The 22729-nt window shown below is 43.4% G+C and overlaps 1 protein-coding gene across 1 annotated transcript in view; it reads right to left on the reverse strand.

The window, feature by feature from the left end:
* The window catches only part of LOC139376373 (ski-like protein), a 31960-nt gene extending 14726 nt beyond the window's left edge, over nucleotides 1-17234 (reverse strand). Inside the window, exons 1-2 of the mRNA XM_071118886.1 lie at nucleotides 17123-17234; nucleotides 13518-14867 (exon numbers count right to left, since the gene is read on the reverse strand). Coding sequence (XP_070974987.1) covers nucleotides 13518-14675 — 1158 coding nt within the window. The 5' untranslated portion in view covers nucleotides 14676-14867; nucleotides 17123-17234. The remainder of the gene's footprint in view (nucleotides 1-13517; nucleotides 14868-17122) is intronic.
* Between the last annotated feature and the right edge of the window lie 5495 nt (nucleotides 17235-22729).

A 22729-nucleotide genomic window follows, 5' to 3' on the forward strand; every position in this document is an offset into this window, starting at 1 on the left:
GTCAGAATTTTACTTACACTCAATTAGTATTTGGTAGCATTTGCCACAACTTTGGAAGTATGCTTGGGGTCATTGTCCATTTGGAAGACCCATTTGCGACCAAGCTTTAACTTCCTGACTGATGTCTTCAGATGTTGCTTCAATATATCCACAATTATCCTTTCTCATGATGCCATCTATTTTGTGAAGTGCACCAGTCCCTCCTGCAGCAAAGCACCCCCACAACATGATGCTGCCACCCCTGTGCTTCACGGTTGGGATGATGTTCTTCGGCTTGCAAGCCTCCAAACACAACAATGGTCATTATGGCCAAACCGTTTTATTTTGTTTCATCAGACCAGAGGACATTTCTCTAAAAAGTACAATCTTTGTCCCCATGTGCAGTTGCAAACTGTAGTCTGGCTTTTTTATGGCGGTTTTGGAGCAATGTCTTCGTCCTTGCTGAGCGGCCTTTCAGGTTATGTCGATCTAGGACATAGATACTTTTGTACCGGTTTCCTCCAGCATCTTCACAAGGTCCTTTGCTGTTGTTCTGGGATTGATTTGCACTTTTCGCACCAAAGTACGTTCATCTCTAGGAGACAGAACGCATGGTGTTTATACTTGAGTACGATTGTTTGTACAGATGAATGTGGTACCTTCAAGCGTTTGGAAATTGCTACCAAGGATGAACCAGACCTGTGGAGGTCTCCAATTATTTTTCTGATGTCTTGGCTGATATCTTCTGATTTTCCCATGATGTCAAGCAAAGAGGCACTGAGTTTGAAGGCAGGCCTTGAAATACAACCACAGGTACTCCTGCAATTGACTCAAATTATGTCAATTAGCCTATCAGAAGCTTCTAAAGCCATGACATCATTTTCTGGAATCTTCCAAGCTGTTTAAAGGCACAGTCAACTTAGTGTATGTAAACTTCTGACCCACTGGAATTGTGATACAGTGAATTATAAGTGAAATAATCTGTCTGTAAACAATTGTTAGAAAAATTACTTGTGTCATGCACAAAGTAGATGTCCTAACCGACTTGTCAAAACTATAGTTTGTTAACAAGACATTTGTGGAGTGGTTGAAAAACGAGTTTTAATGACTCCAACCTAAGTGTATGTAAACTTCCAACTTCAACTGTATTATAGGATTAATAGTTCTGTGTGATTAGCCACCAGCGATGAAACAAAATGACAGAAAGACTTTGAAAACAGCTACTGCTTCCTTCATTTCGCTAGAATTTGTGCTCATACTTGACTACGAATGAAATGCTTGCGCTGTGGAGCCCTGACCACGCACCAACGTGGCTGGCGAAATATACATATTACCTGCCAATTCCAAAATCTACCCACATTTGGCAGGTCGCGGGTGTTCATTTTAGACCCTGACCCTATTCCCTTCATAGTGCTCTACTTTTCACCAGACCCTAATGGGCACTGGTCAAAAGTAGTGCACTATAAAAAGCATTATTTATTTAGGATGCACGTCATCGCTTCCCCATGGAAATGACAGCCATTACAGAACCTGCTGCAGATATAGAAGTAGTAAAGGGGAGCGAAGAGGATTCCTTTAATGGAATACGGTCTTTTCCCTCTTCCCACGTTTGCATCATGTATAATGGAGAGATAGATGGTGGAAGGAGAGAAGGATGGAGAAAAGAGATGTACAGAGACTAGAGTATGTGCAGTTTTAATATGTTCCTGTGTGTGTGTGTGTGTACATACACACATCCCCCTGGTTGCTCTGGGAGACTAGACACTGGGCAGTTAATCTTCTCATTGGTCAATGTATTTATGTACTACTAGCACTAAAAGGCACCCTATTCTCTATATAGTGCACTACTTTTTGATCGAGGCTCATAAGGCTGTATATAGAAAATAGGGTGCCATTTGGGACACAACCCTGGTTCCATGCTAACAACCTCGTCTCCATGTTCTCCTCTCGATCCTCCCGCCTTCCTCTATGTTGTTGGAGCCAGCTCTGTCTATCTGTCAACTTTAGGTAGTGAGACAAGGGAACAGGCGTGTTTGTGTGTGTTTAGTCTGCTGCCTGACTGGCTGGTTGGCTCTGGGCTGGAGTGCATATGAAGCAAGCTGCAGTTAGAGAACCCCTTCCCCCTCCCCCTGACAGGGCCCCTCACTGCCAGAAACAACAGGGCAGGAGCATAGCTCTATGGAGACAAGTTAAGTTTCCCTAGTAATTCTACGGCGCATTTCCATACAGGATTTACCTCAGTGTATTACCCAAGCTCTATCGAAACACAATTTCCCTAGTATAACATAAGGGTGTGTACTAGGGGTGTAACGGTACACTTACCGTACCATTCAGACCGTGAACCTGAACGAATACAATAAAAAAATATGTACAAAATTAGAAAAAAAACACTAGGCTAGGCAATAAAACACTAGGTAACAGGCTATGCCTACGCTGCGTTGTAGGCCTAATGCCTCGAAGTAAATCTGAGCTGAAAACACATTTCAGGTTATTCCATTAAAACTAGAGCCTATGCGCACGTCCTATTCAAAACTATAATCTTAATTGGCACATTTCAAACTGTCCTTTTGAGGCGCAGCCGAGAACTCGTTCTGTGCGACGGTGAGTGGTGGGGTCGATAAACCAGAAGGATCCTCAAATCAGCATTTAAACCAACAGTTTGGGAAAATGTTGGCTTCCCAGTAGATTAAAACGGTGATGGACAGATTTGTGGATAAAATGTTAACAGCATGTCGCCACGCTCAATGAGAATAGCCTATGCAGCTGCCAATACCTCCAATATGTTGACACATTTACGCTGACATCCCCCTCAGTATACCAGAGAAAGACGGAAACGCAAAAAAACAACGTTCTCCCCTCTGCATTCAAGCAGCACCTGGCAGCTGATTCTGACCAGGCCAAAGAAATTAAAGGAGCTATAGGTAGGCGGTTTATATTTTTAGTCTTTGGTTTATAGCCGAGGATATGCGCCCGTTTTTGGTGGTTGAGAATAGAGGGTTTCAGCACCTCGTGAAAGTGCTTGAGCCACGTTACAAACTTCCCTCTTGCACCCGTTTCAGCAAACAGGTAGTACCCACTCTATATAAGCAAGCCAAAGTTTTTATTAAATTGGCCAATGCACTCTGTTGTGTTAGCCCATCACATTACCCCAGAGTGGGAGACATACCGTGCTACAGACACGCAACCTTTATGAGAGTCACGAGTGCACATCTGGCATGGTCAGTGCAATCCTGGATCGCCCCTACCCTGAACCCTAACCTCTACCCTTACCATAAACCTTCCCTAACCATTTTAAATGGCAACTTCAAGGATACCGGATTGCACGGACCCATCTGGCACTGAATGAAGCAGTGTCATGGTGCGTTCGTAGCCAAGTGGAAAGTGGGAATTTACCACATACAACTGGGAAAAATCCACTTTAACGGCCCTCAAACTGGTAATTACTAGTGGGAAACTTGTCTTTCATCCTGAGCACCCACTTCTCCCACATGGTGACCTCTGACGTCACCTACTAAGAAAATGGCCTCCAACAGCATTTTCGGCAGTTAAATGCAACAAAACATTTTTTATAAAAAGTAATCTATTAATGTGCTTTTTTTAACACTAAAATTTGTTTACAAGCATGATAGCTGTACTTTTTGTTTATGGTTGATGGTTTGTTGGCCATTAGCCAATCGGCATTTCTCAATGAGTTCAAAATCACATGAACGCATCCAACTGGTACTTACAACTTCACAACTGGTAAATTCCCACCTCCCACATGGCTACAAACACAGCATCAGAGTGGAAACTTGAGGCACATTATAACAATCCGGTCTCAACAGACAACGCAAGAAACATTGTGACTTCGGAAAATTGTCAATAGCATTTCATTTCCCAGCTGTACCGGAACGTGACCCAAAAACCGCAATACGTACTGAACCATGGTTTTGATGAACCATTACACACCTAGTGTATACACTAGTGTAACCACTGGTGTTACAGTCAAAAAACATAATTCTTTCCTTAGCTGTGGCTGTTTAGAAATAACGTAGTGACTCTCATTAAACATCTACAACCACGAGCAGGTTGTTATTACAGCAGAGGGAAAATAAATAAAAACAGGGGAAAAAGAGAAGAAAAAAAGACTAACACATCCACACAGGGAGAGGGGGCGAGAGAAAGAGGCTGGGAGCGAGAGGGAGACATAGGGAGGAGTCCAGCTCTAGCGTGTGATTGGCTGAACATGAGGGTTGTAACAGGCTGAGTATTTCGTTCAGACGAGGTCTTGTGAGGTTAGTCTCCCCCTGGACAAGGAGAAGAGAGCAGAGGAGCGAGGAGGGGGAGGAAAGAAGAGGGATAGGGAGAGCAGGGTTCATACACATGTTGACAGATGGAATTTCATGACTTTTCCGTGACTTCTCCATGACTTTTAACCAAATTTCCATGATCAACAATTGGCAGCGTCTCTATGTATTTACAAAAAAAGTAAGCGTATTGTGGTAACACTGGGAGGCTGCTCTCTGATGCCATGTACCATCTCCTGTCAACTGTATAACACACACACACATGGTCAACCCTAAGGCTGGAGACCTACTGGGTGTGCAGGCTTTTGATCAAGCCCTGCTCAAACCAAACACATCAGAGACAGTTTACGAAGGTCCCGTTGAGCAGCTCATTTCGAAAATGTGGTTTGTTAGAGGGGAACTGTAATAAAAGCTTGCACGCCCATTAGCTCTCCTGAAGGACGGTTTGACCAACCTTGATGTACAGTGCCAGTCAAGGTTTGGACACACCTACTCATTCAAGGGTTTCTTTACTTTACTATTGTCTACATTGTAGAATAATGGTGAAGACTATCAAACCTATGAAATAACACACTTGGAATCACATAGTAACCAACAAAAAAAAAAAGTGTTAAACTATTCAAAATATATTTTATATTCTTTGAAGTAGCCACCCTCTGCCTTGATGACAGCTTTGCACACTCTTGTCCAACTGTCTCTCTCTCCTTGAAGAACAGCCTACACATCTCACAAACACATGCTGGTGATGCGCACAACCAGACGGGCTAATGTGTCATTCAGATCCTGGCTGATATGTTGATTTTTATTTGATTGCTAAAATATTTAAAAACTTTGCCTAAATAACTGATATTAACAGAAATTAAATGAATTTCCATTACTTTTCAGATTTGATCATTTTCCAAAACTTTTCCAGGCTTGGAAAACACCATTTTAAAATTCCATCACTTTTCCATGTGTTCCATGACCGTACAAACACTGGGAGTATAGTGGGAGACGAGGGGGTCAAGCGGCTTTATAACATACTGCATGAGGGTTTTGCATGCCTGAGCCGTGCGTAGAGCCAAAGAGAGAGTCAGAAACAAGAGAGTGGTCTGCTGAGTTATGTAAGCATCAACTTATCGTCTAGTTTCAATGCTTATTTTGCTACGGTTTTCTAATTGGGCCCTCGGGGATGTTGACTGTTTAAAATGGAAAAAATGTGGTGGGGCAGGGCTCCAGACACGAAGTGGGAAAGTCTGTTCTGTTCAAGAAATCTGCAGAGAGTACAATGCTCTAGTCTAGAATGATTTGGAAGAGACAGACAAGTGACCCCCACTCCTATAATTCAAAAGCTCTCAAATGCCATGAGGTGCCATAGAGAAGAGTCCCCTCAGCCAGCTGGCCCTGAAGCTAAGTTCACTAACCACTACCAACCCAATAAAGCCTCAGGACAGCACTCACAAAATCGGGCCCAACCAAATTATCACAAAGCAAAATATATCACCTATTGGAAAGACACACAAAAAAAATGGTCGAACCTCCATGCTATTTGGTACACAATAGAAAATTGAGAAAAACATTGACTGTACAGATTCAATGAGCACAGACTCAATAGAAACAGGCCATCACAGCAGATCTGGCTACACAGAGAGGACAGGTTGTGCCCACTCTGCCCTCAGAGGTCGAGAGAGAGAGCTGCGAGAACTACACAGACTTAGTGGCAATCTTTTTTCTTCCCCAAAATTGAAAACAAATCCAAAGATTTTTAAACAAAATCTGAAAAACCCCTTTTTGCCATATTAGTTGCAAATGATGTAGCTCCCTGAATCCTGACACACGGGTAGTGACAACCAGCAGAATGACAAACCACAGTAATAACATTTCTACCTGTGTTTTTCTCACCATTTCATTATTGTCCTCATTCATTTCTTATTGCATTGTCCTATTAATTGCTACTGAGTATTATCATTTTTCCTATTATCAATCTGCATCCTCATTGATTTGATGTGTGTGTATATTTGCTTTGGCAATGTATGTGGTAACACTTTCCATGCCAATAAAGCCAATTGATTAGAGAGCAAGAGCGAGCGCGAGAGAGAGAATGCAGGTCTGGTCTGTGGTAATGAAGTCACTGGTGTGTAAATAGCCAATAGAGGAAGCATAGAGAAGCAGCTGTCTGCTGTCTGAACAGCAGTCTTCGTCGTCTAGGACCTGCCGACACAGACACGCACAGGGAGTGTTGTCTGTCTACCACAGCTGACATGGTGCCAGGGCTAGAACTACAGGGGTGGATTGGTATAGGCCAACATGGCTGGCACTTCTGGACAACTCTCGGGCACACAGACAGACATGTAAATGTTCCCAGCCTCACACACTATCCTAACAAGTACGTCACAAAGTGTTTTTCCTAATCTGAATGTGTGTATATCAGGACACCGTGTCCCTCCAGACAGTCTAGCAGGTATTTCACAACCAGGCCAAGGAGGAGTCACACACTGGGAATTTATGCTTTCCTCTAATCAGGGAACAGAGACAAAACGCCTCCCAACATAGATGACGCCACCCTATCAATCTGTGTGCGTGCGTGTCTGTCCGAGAGGGAAGTACAAGCTGCTTGTCATCCCCGCAAGCTCATTACATCGTTGTTTTAGACGCCAAACACACAAACACTGTAAAGAGCCGCCAGTTATAGTCATCTGTTGCAGCATCTGTCTGTTGTCTCACCAACATCTCGGTTGACACTATCATTACTAGAGAACGACTGATAATTGGTCATCCTAACCCAAAGGGTAACCATAACCTGAAGGTGTTCCTAATGTTTTGTACACTTAGTGTATGTGTGCTAAAGAAGGAAAAAGTTTGTATTTGGTCCCGTATTCCTTGCACACAATGACTACATCTAGCTTGGGACTCTACAAATGTGTTGGATGCTTTGCTGTTTTGGTTGTGTTTCTGATTATTTGGTGCCCAATAGAAATGAATGGTAAATAGAAATGAATGGTAAATAATGTAGTGTGGCATTTTGGAGTCACCGTTACTGTAAATAAGAATATAATATGTTTCTAAAAATGTTTACATTAATATGGATGTTACCATGAATACAGTAAGTCCTGAATGAATCGTGAACAATGATGAGTGAGAAAGTCACAGACGCTCAAATGCCATACCAAGACATGCTAACCTCACCATTACAACAACAGGGTAGGTTAGCATTTTTTGGGAGGGGTATGATATTTATGCCTCAAACTTCCTCACTCATTATTTATGATTCATTCAAGAAGTTAAATCTGCTTTGTATTTTGTTTCCTTGCCATGAGTCTCGCGATACTGGTCTCGTCCAGGCCGTAGCAGCCACAAAAAAAACACAGCCAAACACCTAAACTAACAAAAACATCACAAAATCTCATAATATATGCACGAACCACTGACTGGATAGCATGTGACAGGCTTACCTAACCAGTCAGTGGTAGGCTACATGACACACCATAAGGTACGTGTGTGTGATTAGTCTGCTCTGTGGTGGAGACGTGTCTGCGTGACTGAGTGGCCCCAGGTCGATCTGTCTGACTCTCTCAGACGAAAGTGAGACAAGCCGAGGAGCGAGGGAGGAGAGGGAGAGAGAAAAGGGGGGGTAGGAATGTGGTTTGGGCACTAGACTAGACACCAGACAGTATTTCCGGCAGAATCACGCACACACGTCAAACACACAGGGAGGGGGAGGCTGGGGCTTCTCTCTCTCCTCACGCTCTTTCTCTCTCTTTCTGCCAAACACAAAACACAGCGGACAGGGAGTGCCAAATGACTGTACAGCAGGTAGTATTCTCACACCTGTCTGCGCACACACACACAGAGGGAAACTAAAGCCTGTCTGCTCCGAGTCCATAGTCTCTTATTTATTAACCCATGTGTGCCAGGCGGCTACAGTGAAGACAAATTACTTGGCCTAGAAAACACCAATTAAAGTCAGTGTTTATCTCAGCAATACAAAACTGAGCCTACGTCCCAAATGGCACCTTATTCCAAAGATAGTGCGCTACTTTTGATCAGACTTATGGGTCCTGGTTAAAAGTAGTGCACTATATAGAGAATAGAGTGCCATTTGGGATGCACATAATAGTCCGGTTTGGTCAAGAAGAAAACATGAGACATGGATGTGAACCAGTCAATGGAAGGGATCCAAATCTATAGCTTTTCGTGTTTTCAGCTATAAAAACAAAAGAGAGTCGCACACTCCATATATATGTATAAACTCCAAGTAATTTATTGAGTAAAAGAACCAACGTTTCAGCATCCCTGCCTTCTTCAGGGTGTCTGACATTTCTATAGGTCCCAGGCTGTGCACTGCTCTCTCTCCCACTGTCACTTTCTTTTTTGTAAGAATGACGGAAAGACAAAAACCATCAAAACCCCCTATGCTCTGTAGAAGCCTCCCTTGGGTTCTGGTCTTTAGTGGAAAGCACTGGTGGTGGTGGTGATGCAACATGGGCATTCCCCCATGCAAGGGCTTGGGTTGCCTGTTTCTGTGCACTTCCAGCTAAGTGGTACAAAAAAAGATCAAAGGATGGTTTCCCGGAAACATCTTAAGCCTAGTCACCGTTGCGAAGACATTAAAACATAATTCAACAATATATTTTTTTTTATTGAACTATATGAAAAACTTAAATGCAATGAACTTATAAAAAAAAAACATTTAAAAAAATATATATTTAACCTTAATTTAACTAGACAAGTCAGTGAAGAACAAATTCTTATTTACAATGACGGCCTAGGAACAGTGGGTTAACTGCCTTGTTCAGGGTCAGAAAAACAGATTTTTACCTTGTCAGCTCGGGGACTCAATCTAGCTACGTTTCGGTTACTGGCCCAACGCTCTAACCACTAGGCTACTTGCCAACCCAAGATAATTTGCCCAAGATAATCATAAGACATGAACAAAATGAACCAGTGATTCGTATTTTCCTGCAACTTTCTGAAATGGAACACGAATGCCCACTTTGTGTAGCTGCCAGTGATGATGCTAATCATAACCTTCTGGTAGAGATGGAACAGCTTTCCCAAAAACCACCTAAATGAAATGTTAACTACAAAGTAGCCCGTGTCTACATGGCAGAATGATGATTATTTGCATAAATCCAGTGTCCATTTTGTTTTGCAAACTCTGCAATCACATGAGCGCTACAGAAAAATTGCTAACCAAACAACGGTCTCCTGCATGGTAAATGGTAACACATTCCTTAATTTTTTTCCAGACCTCAAGTCTCCTGATGTGTTTTAAGTATTGTTGTGAACTAAAAACATAAAATTGAGTTGTTTTACATAAAAAATTAGTGGTTTTGAGAGCAAAAAACAGGTGAAACTGTAATCAGTCAAAAAAAAAATAATGTTATAGGGCCCTAAACTAGGGTTGGGCGGTATACCGTATTATTTCTATATACACACACACACACACACACACACACACCACACACACACCGGTATTTAGGGATCTAAAAGGTTCACCAAACCCACAGTTCAGTATGTATTGCGGTTTGGAATCACAGCTCGGTTACAGGGGTAAATTAAATGCCAACAGTTACTGTAGTTACTAGTCACTTGTGTGACTGTCATAAAGGCGGCTTGTTTGTAGTACGGTACTTCTCATCTCCCACTGCGGGGTCATTTGATGTATTCATTCGGGTTCACAGTGCGAACCGAACCGAGGTCCCAGTACCGAATGGTTCAACAATAAGTGTACCGTTACACCACTACTGGTATTGATGCATAAACAGATTTGGGTTTTTTAATTTACCATATAACAGTATTTCAATGTTTGGTTTGTTAAATGTGATACGCAACTCCGGCGAGTGTAATGTCCGTTTTTATAGTTTACTCCGTTTGCTACATGCAAGTCATCGCTCTCCCTGTCCTCCTGTATGCCGCTTTGGTCTTTGCTATCTGGGACCCTTGGGACGTCCCTACCCCCCCCCCCCCCCCCCATTGAAGTTTACATTTAAAAGGGTTAAGGTAGGGTAAGGGTTATGGTTTAAGGTTACGGTAGAGACCAAGGATCCCGGATATAGCATGCCGGTTCCCACACAAAGCACTGCCCCGTCACTCAAGGAGAGCATGTTGTTGCTTGACCACGAAGTCACGAACACTTCACTTGCCGTTCACTCTGCAGTCTGTATGGTCAAAATGTTGGTGACATGGATGCTGCTTTCAAGCGTTACATAATTACACTATTAGTTTGTTTGTCTGCAAACAGCTAGTTTGTCTTTTCTTAGCACGACTAAAATAAATTATGTTATCCGCTAATGCTAATCACTAGCTAAATGTATTCATAGTCAGAGCAAACGTAGCTAACTAATAGAGCCAGATACCAGTACTGGTGTAGGCCTAGATCAGCATGTGGTTTGGACAACAGTATATTTTAAATCAGAAAGGAATAGGCTTAGCATTAATATGTTAGCCAGAGAGCTAGCTAGTTACATGAGAAAATATGTAACATCGTATAGGATCCCCTGGGAAACACTGACCAACAATACCCTGTCACAATAATTCCTTCCTGGCTTATTCATTTGTCGTGTCATGTCATACAAAAATGTATTCAAAGTGCTGTCCGCTATATTCCAACTAATGAATTACAAGAATCCTTGTATGTCCATGATTCCAACAGTTCACCAATAAACTAGGCCTAGATTGTTTGCCCATATCCATTATGGAGCCCAACGTGGCACAGTGTGGAAAATATTTAAAAAAGGGCAGAAAATGCAGAAATGTATGAAAAATGCTGAATTTTTTAGGGGGTTTAGGTTAGATTGAACAGTATAAAACAATCAGAATGGAGCAAGCCATATTGAAATCACTTATATAGGTGTTGCCACTCTAGGGTACTGAACAACTCATATTTAGAATTGTATTATTCAAAAACATAAAACACTTTCATAAATTTGAAAAATATCATGATATGAAAATTAGACCATTGCTGCCTAAGAATGCTTCTTAGTTTAGGGTAGTGCTGGTGAATATGGCCTAAATTTCATATCAAGATATTTTTCAAATTTATGACAGTTCACCGATATATCGGTGAACATATGGGAATCGGCTGATATTAGCTAAAAATGCCAACATCGGTATCGGCCAGATGTCTAGTGTAACGCCGATGTTAAAGCTACCGTGCAATGACACCACGTAAAATTGTGCGCTACACGAGCAACACAGCATTCCTAACCTAGCCCACAATGTTTGCTGTGTGGATTGAGCAGTCAACAAATCGAGCAGTCATTTGAAAAAGTAAGAACATTTCAGCAAGACAACTCAAAGGCGAAATCCATTAAAGCCGAGATAATGGAATTCATCCCCTTGACAATCAACTGTTCTCTGTCGTGGGTGATGTTTGCTTTCGCCGACTGAACGAGCACCAGTACACATTACTAAGTGCGCTATTTTTCAGATGTTGCCCTACCGGAGTTACACAGTAATAGCGTCGCTGCTATTAGCTTCATGACATACATACATACTATGGAACGCAGTTTGGGTCTTTGCATATCAAAAAAGATACAGTAGCACTGTCAATGCTGTACAAAAAAGTCTGCAAACAAGCAAACACCGGCCGAGAACGATGAGTTTACAATACCTCGTTGGTAATAAAGCATCATTTGTTTGACAGCAACTTCTGGGGTAGATAGCTTTAGCTTGGTACCTAGCTAGCACTAATACAACCAGCCTGAAAACAATGACCATTAGAAACTGAAGTCATTTTCATTATTCTTAGCAATGATTTAGGAATCCTTGTGAGTAAGTATTAGCTAGGTTGCCACTTGTTGTTTACCTATTGAAATTGAACTTCAGTTCATGAAAATAAATAGCTAACCAGCTACTTAACCCTGTTTCCCAAAGCCAACGTTTTAAGCAGCCAGCTAGCTTCATCTGGCTAGTGAGGCTCGACCCGACCGGGTTATCTGTTATGAAGCTAGCCAAAATAAGGATTAGGCACAATAGTGGAATTTGTGGGTCGCGGTCAAAATAAATATATTTATGCCATACTTTTATTTTGAAGGCTAACCGCAATGTCCACTATTGCAGCAAATCCTTATTGTGACTAGCTTCACAAAGACGGGTCTGACCACCATTAATCAAATGTCTTATAAATTAGGGTTATTTTAGATGATGACACCTAGCTAAATAGTTAGCTAGCTAACTATAGCTACTGAAACAGATTGTCGTTTTGCTATGTTTTTGGGGAAGAACATTGTTTGCATCCATTAGCAAGCTAGCTTTTTTAAAATGACCAGCACTGTACATATGTATCGATGAATCCCTGTAACATATGAAATACGAGTGATAGTTATTACACATTGATTACACTATGTAAAACATGTATGAACGCGTTCAATTATTATGTGACGTGCAGTCATATTCAGGTAATTGACCAAATACTTATTTTCCACCATAATTTGCAAATAAATTCAGTAAAAATCATACAATGTGATTTTCTAAAAAAAAAATCTAATTTTGTCTGTCATAGTTGAAGTGTATGATGATGAAAATTACAGGCCTCTCATCTTTTTAAGTGGGAGAACTTGCACAATTGGTGGCTGTCTAAATACTTTTTTGCCCCACTGTATGTATGTATGTATATATATATTTTTTTAAACGATCCCTAAAAGTATCAATTAACTAAATTAGTTAAAAAGTAATTTAAATATGGAAGGGTGAAGCGGGGTGGATGCAATGGATGTAAATTGTCAGCCCATCCATTCAAGCCCAGAGGTCTGTGAGAGAGTCCACTAGTTCGGTTAGTGTTGTGGCCAATTGTCTAGTGATGGTTCTAGTGACCTCCAGCTGACCTGGAAGACAAATGATGCCCTTCCCCGTGACACACACACACACACACACACACACACACACACACACACACACACACACACACACACACACACACACACACACACACACACACACACACACACCAACCGAGAGACCAGCTGGTCAGTGGTCATCCTGTCCGCCCCTCCTCAAAATCAGTTAATTGATCACGCACACAAATTTGCATATGTTATCGCAGGTGCAGCGAAATGCTCAGATCTACTACACTACAGCCAGCAGGAGGGGTAACACCTGTCCCCTGTCTTACACACACACACACACCTACCTAATGAAACCCATAGTTGGGGGCTGGCTTCTAGAGATTCAATAGATACCATTTATTGGTAGTTATATCGACAGTGCAACCAAACGAACTGATAAAATTTAAAGAAGTCTGACACACACAATAAGATAATCAGTGCTTACTTTGTCAGTGGTCCTGTTGTAGTGGAACTTGTCCTTCATGTCCTCTAGCAGCAGTTTGAGCTGCGGCTCCTCAGGCATTCCCATATACTTTCTCCCCAGCTGCAGGTAGCACGGCCACTTGGCAGAGTCAAAGCCCCAGTGACAGGTCCTCTTGTCCGGGGACTTGTGTGAGTGCATCACAAACTTCTGCGGTGAGAAAAGCAGCTGGCACTCCACGCACTGAACACAGGGCGCCTCAGGCTGTGTGTAGAACTGGGGTACAAACAGACCCTGGCATTTCCCTAGACACTGGTGCTCCACCTGGAAGCTAGACTCTGTCTCCTTTAGGAGCCCCTGGCCGGGTCGCTTAGTGCTGGGGTCAGAGGGTAGGGCAGCCCCCGGGCGGAGCAAGGAGTTGCAGAGGCGCTGGGCGTCGGTAAGGGTGATGAGGCCGCAAGACGGGGCGTTGAAGGGTAAAATACCCAGCACCTTGAGGATGTGGAGCTGTTCACCGTCGCAGCGCGAGCAGTACACGTAGAGCTCGTCGCACACCGCATTGATCTGCTGCAAGGAGAAGTCACGGAGCACCGAGTTGAGCACCTGGGGGAGGCAGAGGCGTTTCTCCCCACCGACAGCAAAGCAGGAGATGGATTCACCCTCTAGAAGGGAGTGGCTTAACTCTGTGGAGCTGTCGCTGGGCACCAAGAGGGGTCCACCTCCTAGGACTGGTGGGGAGGGTAGAGGGGCCATGCTGGGGCAGGAATCAGGGCTGACCTCGGGGGAGGCTTCGTGGCCGGAGCGGGCTGAGAAGGCTGCTGGGCCCCCCAGAGAGCTTTGGCTGCTGAGGGTGAAGGCAGCCAGTGTGTGTTTCAGCCCAGGACTGAGATCCAGAGCCTTGGCTCCACATACCTGGAGCTCCCCTCTACTGTCCATCTCTATGGATCTATCCATGCCTCTATCTGCCTCCCGGTGCTGGGTGTGCTCCTCCCCAGACTCCCTCTTCACCTTGGGGGTCTGGGGCAGGGTGTCTAGGCTGCGTCGCTTCAGGTTCATCTCAGCCATCAGCCTCTTCTTGATGGGCGCGTCCTCTAGCCTCTCTCGGTACAGCCGCTTCATGTTGCCCTTGAACGAGGTCAGATCTTTGAATGAGGTTTTCAGACTCGTCTGAGTACTGGCCATGTCGGCGTTGATAGAGGTCCGTTTTGTTCCAATACCACCTTCACTTGGATTTATAGAACCCTTTGAGGTAATGTGGGTTTTGTTAGTTTGTTTTATTCTCGTTTCAAATGTTCCAGATCTTCTGGTGTTCAGAAAGGTACATGGTGGAGACTGCTGTGTTTCTGTTCAGATTGTTGTCTGTATGTCTGCTTCCTGTAGGGGACGAGAGGTGGGGTAGTGGGGGAGTGGAATGGTTCAGGCGTTAACACAAACCGAAGGGAGAACATTTGAATTTTTCTCCCTAGTAAAACTCAAACTATGTTAAGCCTGCATGTAGCATTTTTCATGTCAACTGAAAGGATTTGTCTAAGTAGAAGACTATCCCATCAGATGCGTTTTTCTCTGAGCATAAAATAACGTTGAAGGTGTTTACATGTTTTATGGAGGCTATCCTGGTTGGGGGTTGAGTGGCTCAATAGACCTATTGGGGGCCAAATGGCTATTTACCATACCTCACCACCCAAACATCTGCCCATTCAGCCCTTGTCATTGAACCCCATGGGGCAATGACAAGTTTTCACCCACAACACCATTCCATTGCCAACAGAAAGTGCTAGTTTTGTCAAGTAAAACCAACCAGGTGGCCAGGCAACCAACAACTAGTTTCTAGCAATTCTCTCTGGCCTCTTTCAGTCACTAGAAACTGTGACAAAAAAGTTCACACTTGGTGTAGCCTAGGTAATCAAATTAACAATTTGCCCAAATGGCTGTAAATTGACCAAATAGCTAGCCACCCCAACCCCACCAGTTGTCCTGCTTGCTGTCCTCAAGCCAACGTCTGCTCTGCTGGTAACCCCACGCTGACCCCATCAACTATGTGAAAACAATTGATAAAGGAGTATAAAGGCTCTCATTCAACCGGTTCAATTGTTATCGAAATGCACAGCGTGACATGGAATGGATGTTGAAGAGGTATCTTCCCTATGCCCTGGAATCTAGCTCCATTTACACTGCATCAATTCAAATAATAAAAAACTGTTCATACCTAGCTACATCTATAAACGACGGTTTTATTAACAGGAAATTGTACTGTGATCCAATTTTAGGAAAATGTACATATGTGGCTACAACATTTCACTGGGAACCCTCAACATTGGGCGGTGTAAACAACCACCCTCCAATAAAGCTACAATCGTATTTGCTTGTGGGTGACCAATGTATTTTACACTGCAATACCATCCATTTAAAATCGGCTGCCAAATACAAAATGGGGTTAAATGTATATATATATATATATATATATATATATATATATATATATATATATATATATATATAAAACAACTGAAGAGAGACTATACATGCGTTTAGGCAGTTCTAATGTAGCTGTGTGCGGACTACAGCGACAACACTAACGCGTTAGCTAGATTATACCAGAACCAGCACTGACCTCCATGCAGTAATTACAGTAAGTACACCGCCGCCAGATCTTTCCACCAAAGCTAGCACTATCCGGGTACAAAAAGTCGGACCACAGAGCAGGCTTTGGTCGCAGTAATAATTAAATGACTATCAATGCAAGGAGGTATGCGGCGATGCAAACTTCACCACCCGTGATTCCTGCGTGGATTTACAACCAAAACTGACATTGTCCCCACGCAACAAAATAATAGAGTTCCGGCTAAGAAAGGTTTTTAGACCATATTAATATTCGAACAAATCCAACTATTTCTCCAGAAAATATCGCTGAGATTCCATTGCTGTCGTTTTCCCTCCATCTCGAGCAGTGTCACCCCCTTCTTCGTAGCTAGCAAGGACACCGCGCACAGCCTGCGCTCTGTTCCATTCCTCTGGCTCGCCACGGTGGCACCGGTATGCAGACAGCACTGATAATGACGTTCACTGGCTCAACTACCGTCTGCGACTGGACGGTCTATCGACCTAGTTAGCTACCTGCAATTTCCAGCTAACATTAGCTAAACGTAGAACCAAATACCCGGCTTGTAGCAGCAAGTTGAGCCGACATGAGAATTAGCTGGCAAATGCGGCTGTGTGGTGTATTTCACACCTCGAACCTCGAAAAATACTTGTCTTGAAGGAAATAAAACATAAAATAGCGAATATATTGAGTATCAAATGTAAGGAAGCCAATAACGTTACAGTGATTATGGCAACACATATGAGGCTCGAATTAGCTCGAAATAGCATTGCTTTAGCTACAAAAATGTACTACGTTATACCCGAGCTGGGGAAACGGATTAGCCAGGTTAGGTTAGCATAGCCACTACTGTTACACACCCTGCGCTGTATGAAGCCATAGCAAACTAGCCTAGGCTAGTTAACAATTAGCGAACGCTTGTTAAACCCTTAAAGCATGCCACCATTTCGGTAAATCGTCAAAATAATCCAACACCCGATACATCACATTACCCATTTCATCTTGTACATAGAAGCAAATAAGGACGTACCGAAACCCGATTAAAAAGACTGAGTGAGGTCGTTTCGGCTCCTCTTCTCTCGGTTCTCATCTGTAATACCGAGCGTCAACAAGATGCAGCTAGAAACCACTACATCTAGAGCCCCGCAACGTCACATCACTAACGGAGATACGTCACCCAGACTCGAATTGGGCACGTCACGGAAACAGTGTGCAGGGGTGTCTGTCTCGCAGTCTGGTTGGTTTGTGTTGCCTTCATCTGCAGTGGACAGGGAGAGAATGTTGCGCTCTCTCACCGGCCATAACGATTTGTTTTGTTTCCCATTCGTTGTGTCATTGATCACAGACCTGTAAAATATTTAAATAGGTTACATATTAGTCGAGGTGTGTGTTCTTTTCAAATGCCCAACTATTAATAATATGTTTTATTTGAAACAATTCCCTATGTGTCTTTAATAATCAACATATTCTAGCGATGTTCGCTAAATGAGCCACGTTACACTGAAAGTCCCCCAAAAAATGTCAAACAAAGCGTTTTAACCTCAAATACACTACAAGTTTTACATTCCCTGAATTGCAGGAAAGTTATGCTGCAACAGTGCGGTCAAAGGAGTGAATGGATCACTGCTGCTACCTCGCTTTCTAACCAAGGTGCATGAATTGAGGAGCAAACTGAGGCAGAGAGGCCCAATTAAGATCCTATACCTGTATATAGGAAATATGGTACCATTTAGGATGTACATAGTGATGATTTACGCCTCTGACTGGGTTGCTGCTGCTGTGGCTTCCTCAGACTCATACCTGTATCATGAATGAGCCATTCATGTTTTTACATGTTATGTGTTTTTACATGTTTTTACAAGTGGGAAGGGAAGGGGCAATGGAGGTCTGAGTTCAGTTCTATCTATTGTCCAGATACTGTTTCAAGCCCTACATCCTCCCTGAGGACCTGAACCAGAAGGGCTAGAGGAGTTTTATACTATATAAGTGTACTTAAAGGGACTGTGTAATGTTTCATATTGGACTCACTTTCTATACACTAGGCAATCCCTTTCAGAGATTGGCAGTAAAATGTGTTAATGTAAAGAGGAAAGTAAATGTCAAAAGTTCACTCTTCTGTCAGGCAGATAGAGATCATTACAACAGATTTTAGGTCACATTTATTTGATTGTTTAAAGTAGCCATAGCTGACTAAACTCCACTCCATGGTGAAGGAAGTTTCTGATAAACTCCACCAACGGAGTGGAACAGAGACCACTCACTGGGCACAAACTGGGAAAACCAACGTTGTTTAAATGTAATGTGTCAACGTAGTGTTCTCCTTTGGAGAATTTATCTATCTACGGCTACCTTTTGGTCTCCCATCCACAGCTATTGTTTCAATTCAACACAGAATTTAACAAAAAATAGACAATACAATAGGCCTAGGGTTTCAAGCTCTGGTTGATTTCAAATTGAATGATATTTAGAAAAAAGTTAAAGTTTCTTCTTATGAAATCATTTAAAGCGTGCATGTTCAAGATAGCATACACACGGTGCATTCGGAAAGTATTCAGACCCCTTGACTTTTTCCACATTTTGTAACGTTACAGCCTTGTTCTAAAATGGATTTTAAAAATTAAAAATCCTCATCAATCTACACACAATACCACATAATGTCAAAGTGAAAACAGTTTTTCTGATTTTTTTTGCATTTGCTCCTCAATATCCTCAGCTGGTTCAGGTTTCTTTTTCGTGGGAAAGAAGGATGGAGGTCTGCGTCCCTGCATCGACTACCAAGGGCTGAACAGGATCACGGTTAAGAACCGTTACCCCCTACCCATGATGTCGGGGGAACAATTCTTAACCAAACTGGACCAATCTGGTGAGAATTAGGGAGGGAGATGAATGGAAGACTGCCTTTAACACCCGGAGTGGCCACTCTGAGTATTTAGTCATGCCATTCGGATTTGTGAACTCACCGGCAGTCTTCCAAGCATTGGTCAATGACACTCTTATGGATATGTTGAATCGGTTCATCTTTGTGTACCTCGACGACATCCTGATCTTCTCCAAGACCCTTCCAAACACATCCTGCACATCCGCCAAGTTCTGATATGCCTCCTGCAGAGTCAACTATATGTCAAGATTGAGAAGTGTGAGTTCCATGTATCTCCAGTGTCTTTCCTGGGTCAATTATATCTACCGCCGACATCCAAATGGACCCTGTTAAAGTTAGGGTGGTCACTGACTGGCCCCGTCCCGCCTCACTCAAACAAGTCCAGCGGTTCCTCGGGTTTGCCAATTTTTACAGGCGTTTTATACAGAACTTTTGTGTGGTGGCATCGCCTCTGCCCTAACCCGCAAGTCCCAGACACGTTTTGGCTGGACCCCCAAGGATTTCCAAGCGGTTCTCGCCAGCAGGAACGCAACTAAAATGTAGGCAAATTGGAGCTCTTGGCAGTCAAGTGGGCCCTTGAGGGGTGGAGACACTAGTTGGAGGGGGCACTTCATCCTTTCGTGATCTGGACGGACCATTAGAACTTGGTCTCCATTCAAGAAGACAGGAGGTTGAACGCTCGCCAGGCTAGGTGGGCTCTGTTTTAGCAGGTTCAACTTCACTTTAGCCTATCGCCAGGGTAACAAGAATCAGAAAGCAGATGCCCTGTCCCGCCAACACGGGAGAGGGACTCTGAACCCATCATCCCCAGCTCCAGGATTGTGGCTCCCGTGTAATGGAGTATAGAGACCACAGTACGACAAGCCCAGACCCGAGAACCTGAGCCCGGCAGCGGTCCCACTAACATACTTTATGTTCTGCGATCAGCTCGTTCTTGAGTACTACAATTGGGACATTCCTCTAAATTAACTGGGCATCCAAGGGTTAATCGGACACTGGAGTTCCTGAGGTGGAAATTCTGGTGGCCTAACATGATTGAGGATGTGAGATCCTTTGTTGCAGCCTGTTCCACCTGTGCCCAAGCAAGTCTTCACGACAGCGACCGGCTGGGTTGCTCCAACCTCTGCCCATCCCCAGCCGGCCCTGGTCCCACCTGTCCGTAGACTATTTATCACAGGGTTGCCTCCATCCGAAGGGCTTACCACTATCCTGGTGGTCATTGGTTCTCCAAGGCAGCCCATGACATTGCCTTAAACAAGTTGCCCTCAGCGAAGGAGACCGCTGATCTCATGATTGCCCATGTCTTTCGACTACATGGACTTCCCCAGGACATTGTCTCGGATCGTGGGCCCCAGTTCGTTGCACGGTATTGGAAAGCCTTATGCTCCCTGTTGGGGGTGTTGTTGAGTCTCTACTCGGGGTTCCACCCACAGTCGAATGGGCAAACGGAGGCACCCTGCAGTACCTGGTAGACTGGGAGGGCTATGGCCCCGAGGAGCGGGCGTGGATGCCAGCCCGGGACATCCTGGATCCGGGACTCGTTCAGGACTTCAACCAACTACTTGGTGGTCACCCTGGCTCCGCAGCTAGAGCCGCTCCTAGAAGGTGTCATGGTTCCACCTGTCACCAGAGGGCGGTAGAGACCGTCCCAGAGACATTAACGACATTCAGGTGTGTCCCATTTACTCATTATGATTTCCCTGTTAAAATAGGCGTGTTTTCTGTTGTCCTTTGCTGAAGCTTGAATTGTGTGCATTTGTCTCCTCAGTGAGTTATCAAGACTTAGTGTTTGTTGTTTTCCCAGTGTTACTGTGATCTTTTCATTACCATTTCTCAGTGAATGTTTATGTTTATCCTTAACCGCAGTTTTCTCGTCTGTTCTCTTCTTTGCACCTCACCACGTCACAGTTTGAAAGCAAAGTGACACATTGGAAATTCAACTAACTTTTGGCTATCCCTTTGAGTGGGTGGATATAGCTTGTAATCTCATTGATCAATGTCTCAGCCAAATATTACCCAATTATCCATGTTGAAATGATGTAGTATGCCAAGTGGGAAGACTTTGTGGAATTCAGCTCTGACTACATCAATTCGCCCCAAGGTCAATACCTCCAAAAATGTAAATGAGGAAACACTTAACTTGTGCCTATGTTTGTCCTTCGTATTTGCGTGCCTATCTTTGTTTGCTGAAATCCATACTTTTTCAATAAATGTTAATCAAACAACCACCGACTGTTTCCTTGTTGAGATTCAATTGGCACATGCGCATTTCCGCTGAGTTGCCATCTTAGAGCAACAGCAATGAGCGAACAGTCGGGGGTTGTATTTGATTAAAGTTTATTGAAAAAGTATGAAAGTATTGACCTTGGGCCAATTTATGTAGTCAGGGCTGAATTCAACAAAGCCTGGTCTCTGCTCCACTCTGTTGGTGGAGTTCATTAGTAATACCTTTACCATGGAGTGGAGTTTAGTCAGCTAAATTAGCCATTAACCTCAAATTGTTTTATGGTCAGTTATGACTAAATATACATTTTCATCATTTATTTTTGTCCAAGCAATTGAAGATCGTCTGAACATGTTATAACAGCTTTTCTCCTAAATGAAACCCAACCCATTTCTCCTCCTGCTGCCCCCAGCCGAGAGACAGGCTCTGTCCCAAATGGCACCCTATTCCCTACATAGTGCACTATTTTGGGGCCCTGGTCAAAGGTAGTTAACTGTGTAGGGAATAGGGTGCTATTTGAGACTTGTCATGAAAGGTTTATCAGGCGGTGGCTGGGAGAGAGAGGATACGACACGCTCCCTCTCTGTCTGTCTGACACTGGTGTCCCTGTCTGGTGCGTGTGTGTGTGAAAGTACATTTTTCTGTGTGTGCATGTGTCTACATTTGTGTGCGCGTGTGTGTGAGCAGCATGATAAAGGTTTGATAAACAACCCCAGCCACCACCATTTGGCTGCATGTGGCTTCCTGGCTGGCTCTCTTACGACAGCAAGGTCAGCAGTTGTATTGTGAGAGGAGCAGAGCAGCAGAGTTTAGCCAAAGTTGCATAGCATACACCATGTGTCCCTATGGATCTTGGTCAAAAGTAGTGCACTATATAGAGAATGGTGTCATTTGGGAGACACACTCTGTCCTCCGGTCCATCTGCAAATCACAAGCAGGGAGACATTGATTTCCTTGTAATAACATCACTGTGTGTTGCTGCTTGGAGTAAATGAATCTCATACATAACATGACCTGCTGATTGTTCATTAGGAGTTGAACAACACAGAGCTGTTTGCTGGGGTGGTAGTGTATAGGCTCAAGAGTTTTCAATGTGTGGGTCTTAAATGACACTCTTTGTCCTATATAGTGCACAAGTTTTGACCAGGTCCCATAGGGAAACCCATCGGGCTCTGGTCAAAGATAGAATACTTCACTACCGATAAAGACATTTTAGAACACCTACTCATTCAAGGACTTTTCTTTATTTTTACTATTTTCTAATAGTGATGACATCAAAACTATGAAATAACACATATGGAATCATGTAGTAACCAAAAAAGTGTTAAATAAATCAAAATATATTTTATATTTGAGATTCTTCCAATAGCCACCCTTTACCTTCATGACAGCTTAGCACACTCTTGGCATTCTCTTCATGATAGTCACTTGGAATGCATTTCAATTAACAGGTGTGCCTTCTTAAAAGTTAATTTGTGGAATTTCTTTCTTTCTTAATCTGTTTGAGCCAATCAGCTGTGTTGTGACAAGGTAGG

The sequence above is a fragment of the Oncorhynchus clarkii genome, chromosome 20 (genome assembly GCF_045791955.1).
Source record: "Oncorhynchus clarkii lewisi isolate Uvic-CL-2024 chromosome 20, UVic_Ocla_1.0, whole genome shotgun sequence".
Taxonomy (NCBI): Eukaryota; Metazoa; Chordata; class Actinopteri; order Salmoniformes; family Salmonidae; genus Oncorhynchus; species Oncorhynchus clarkii.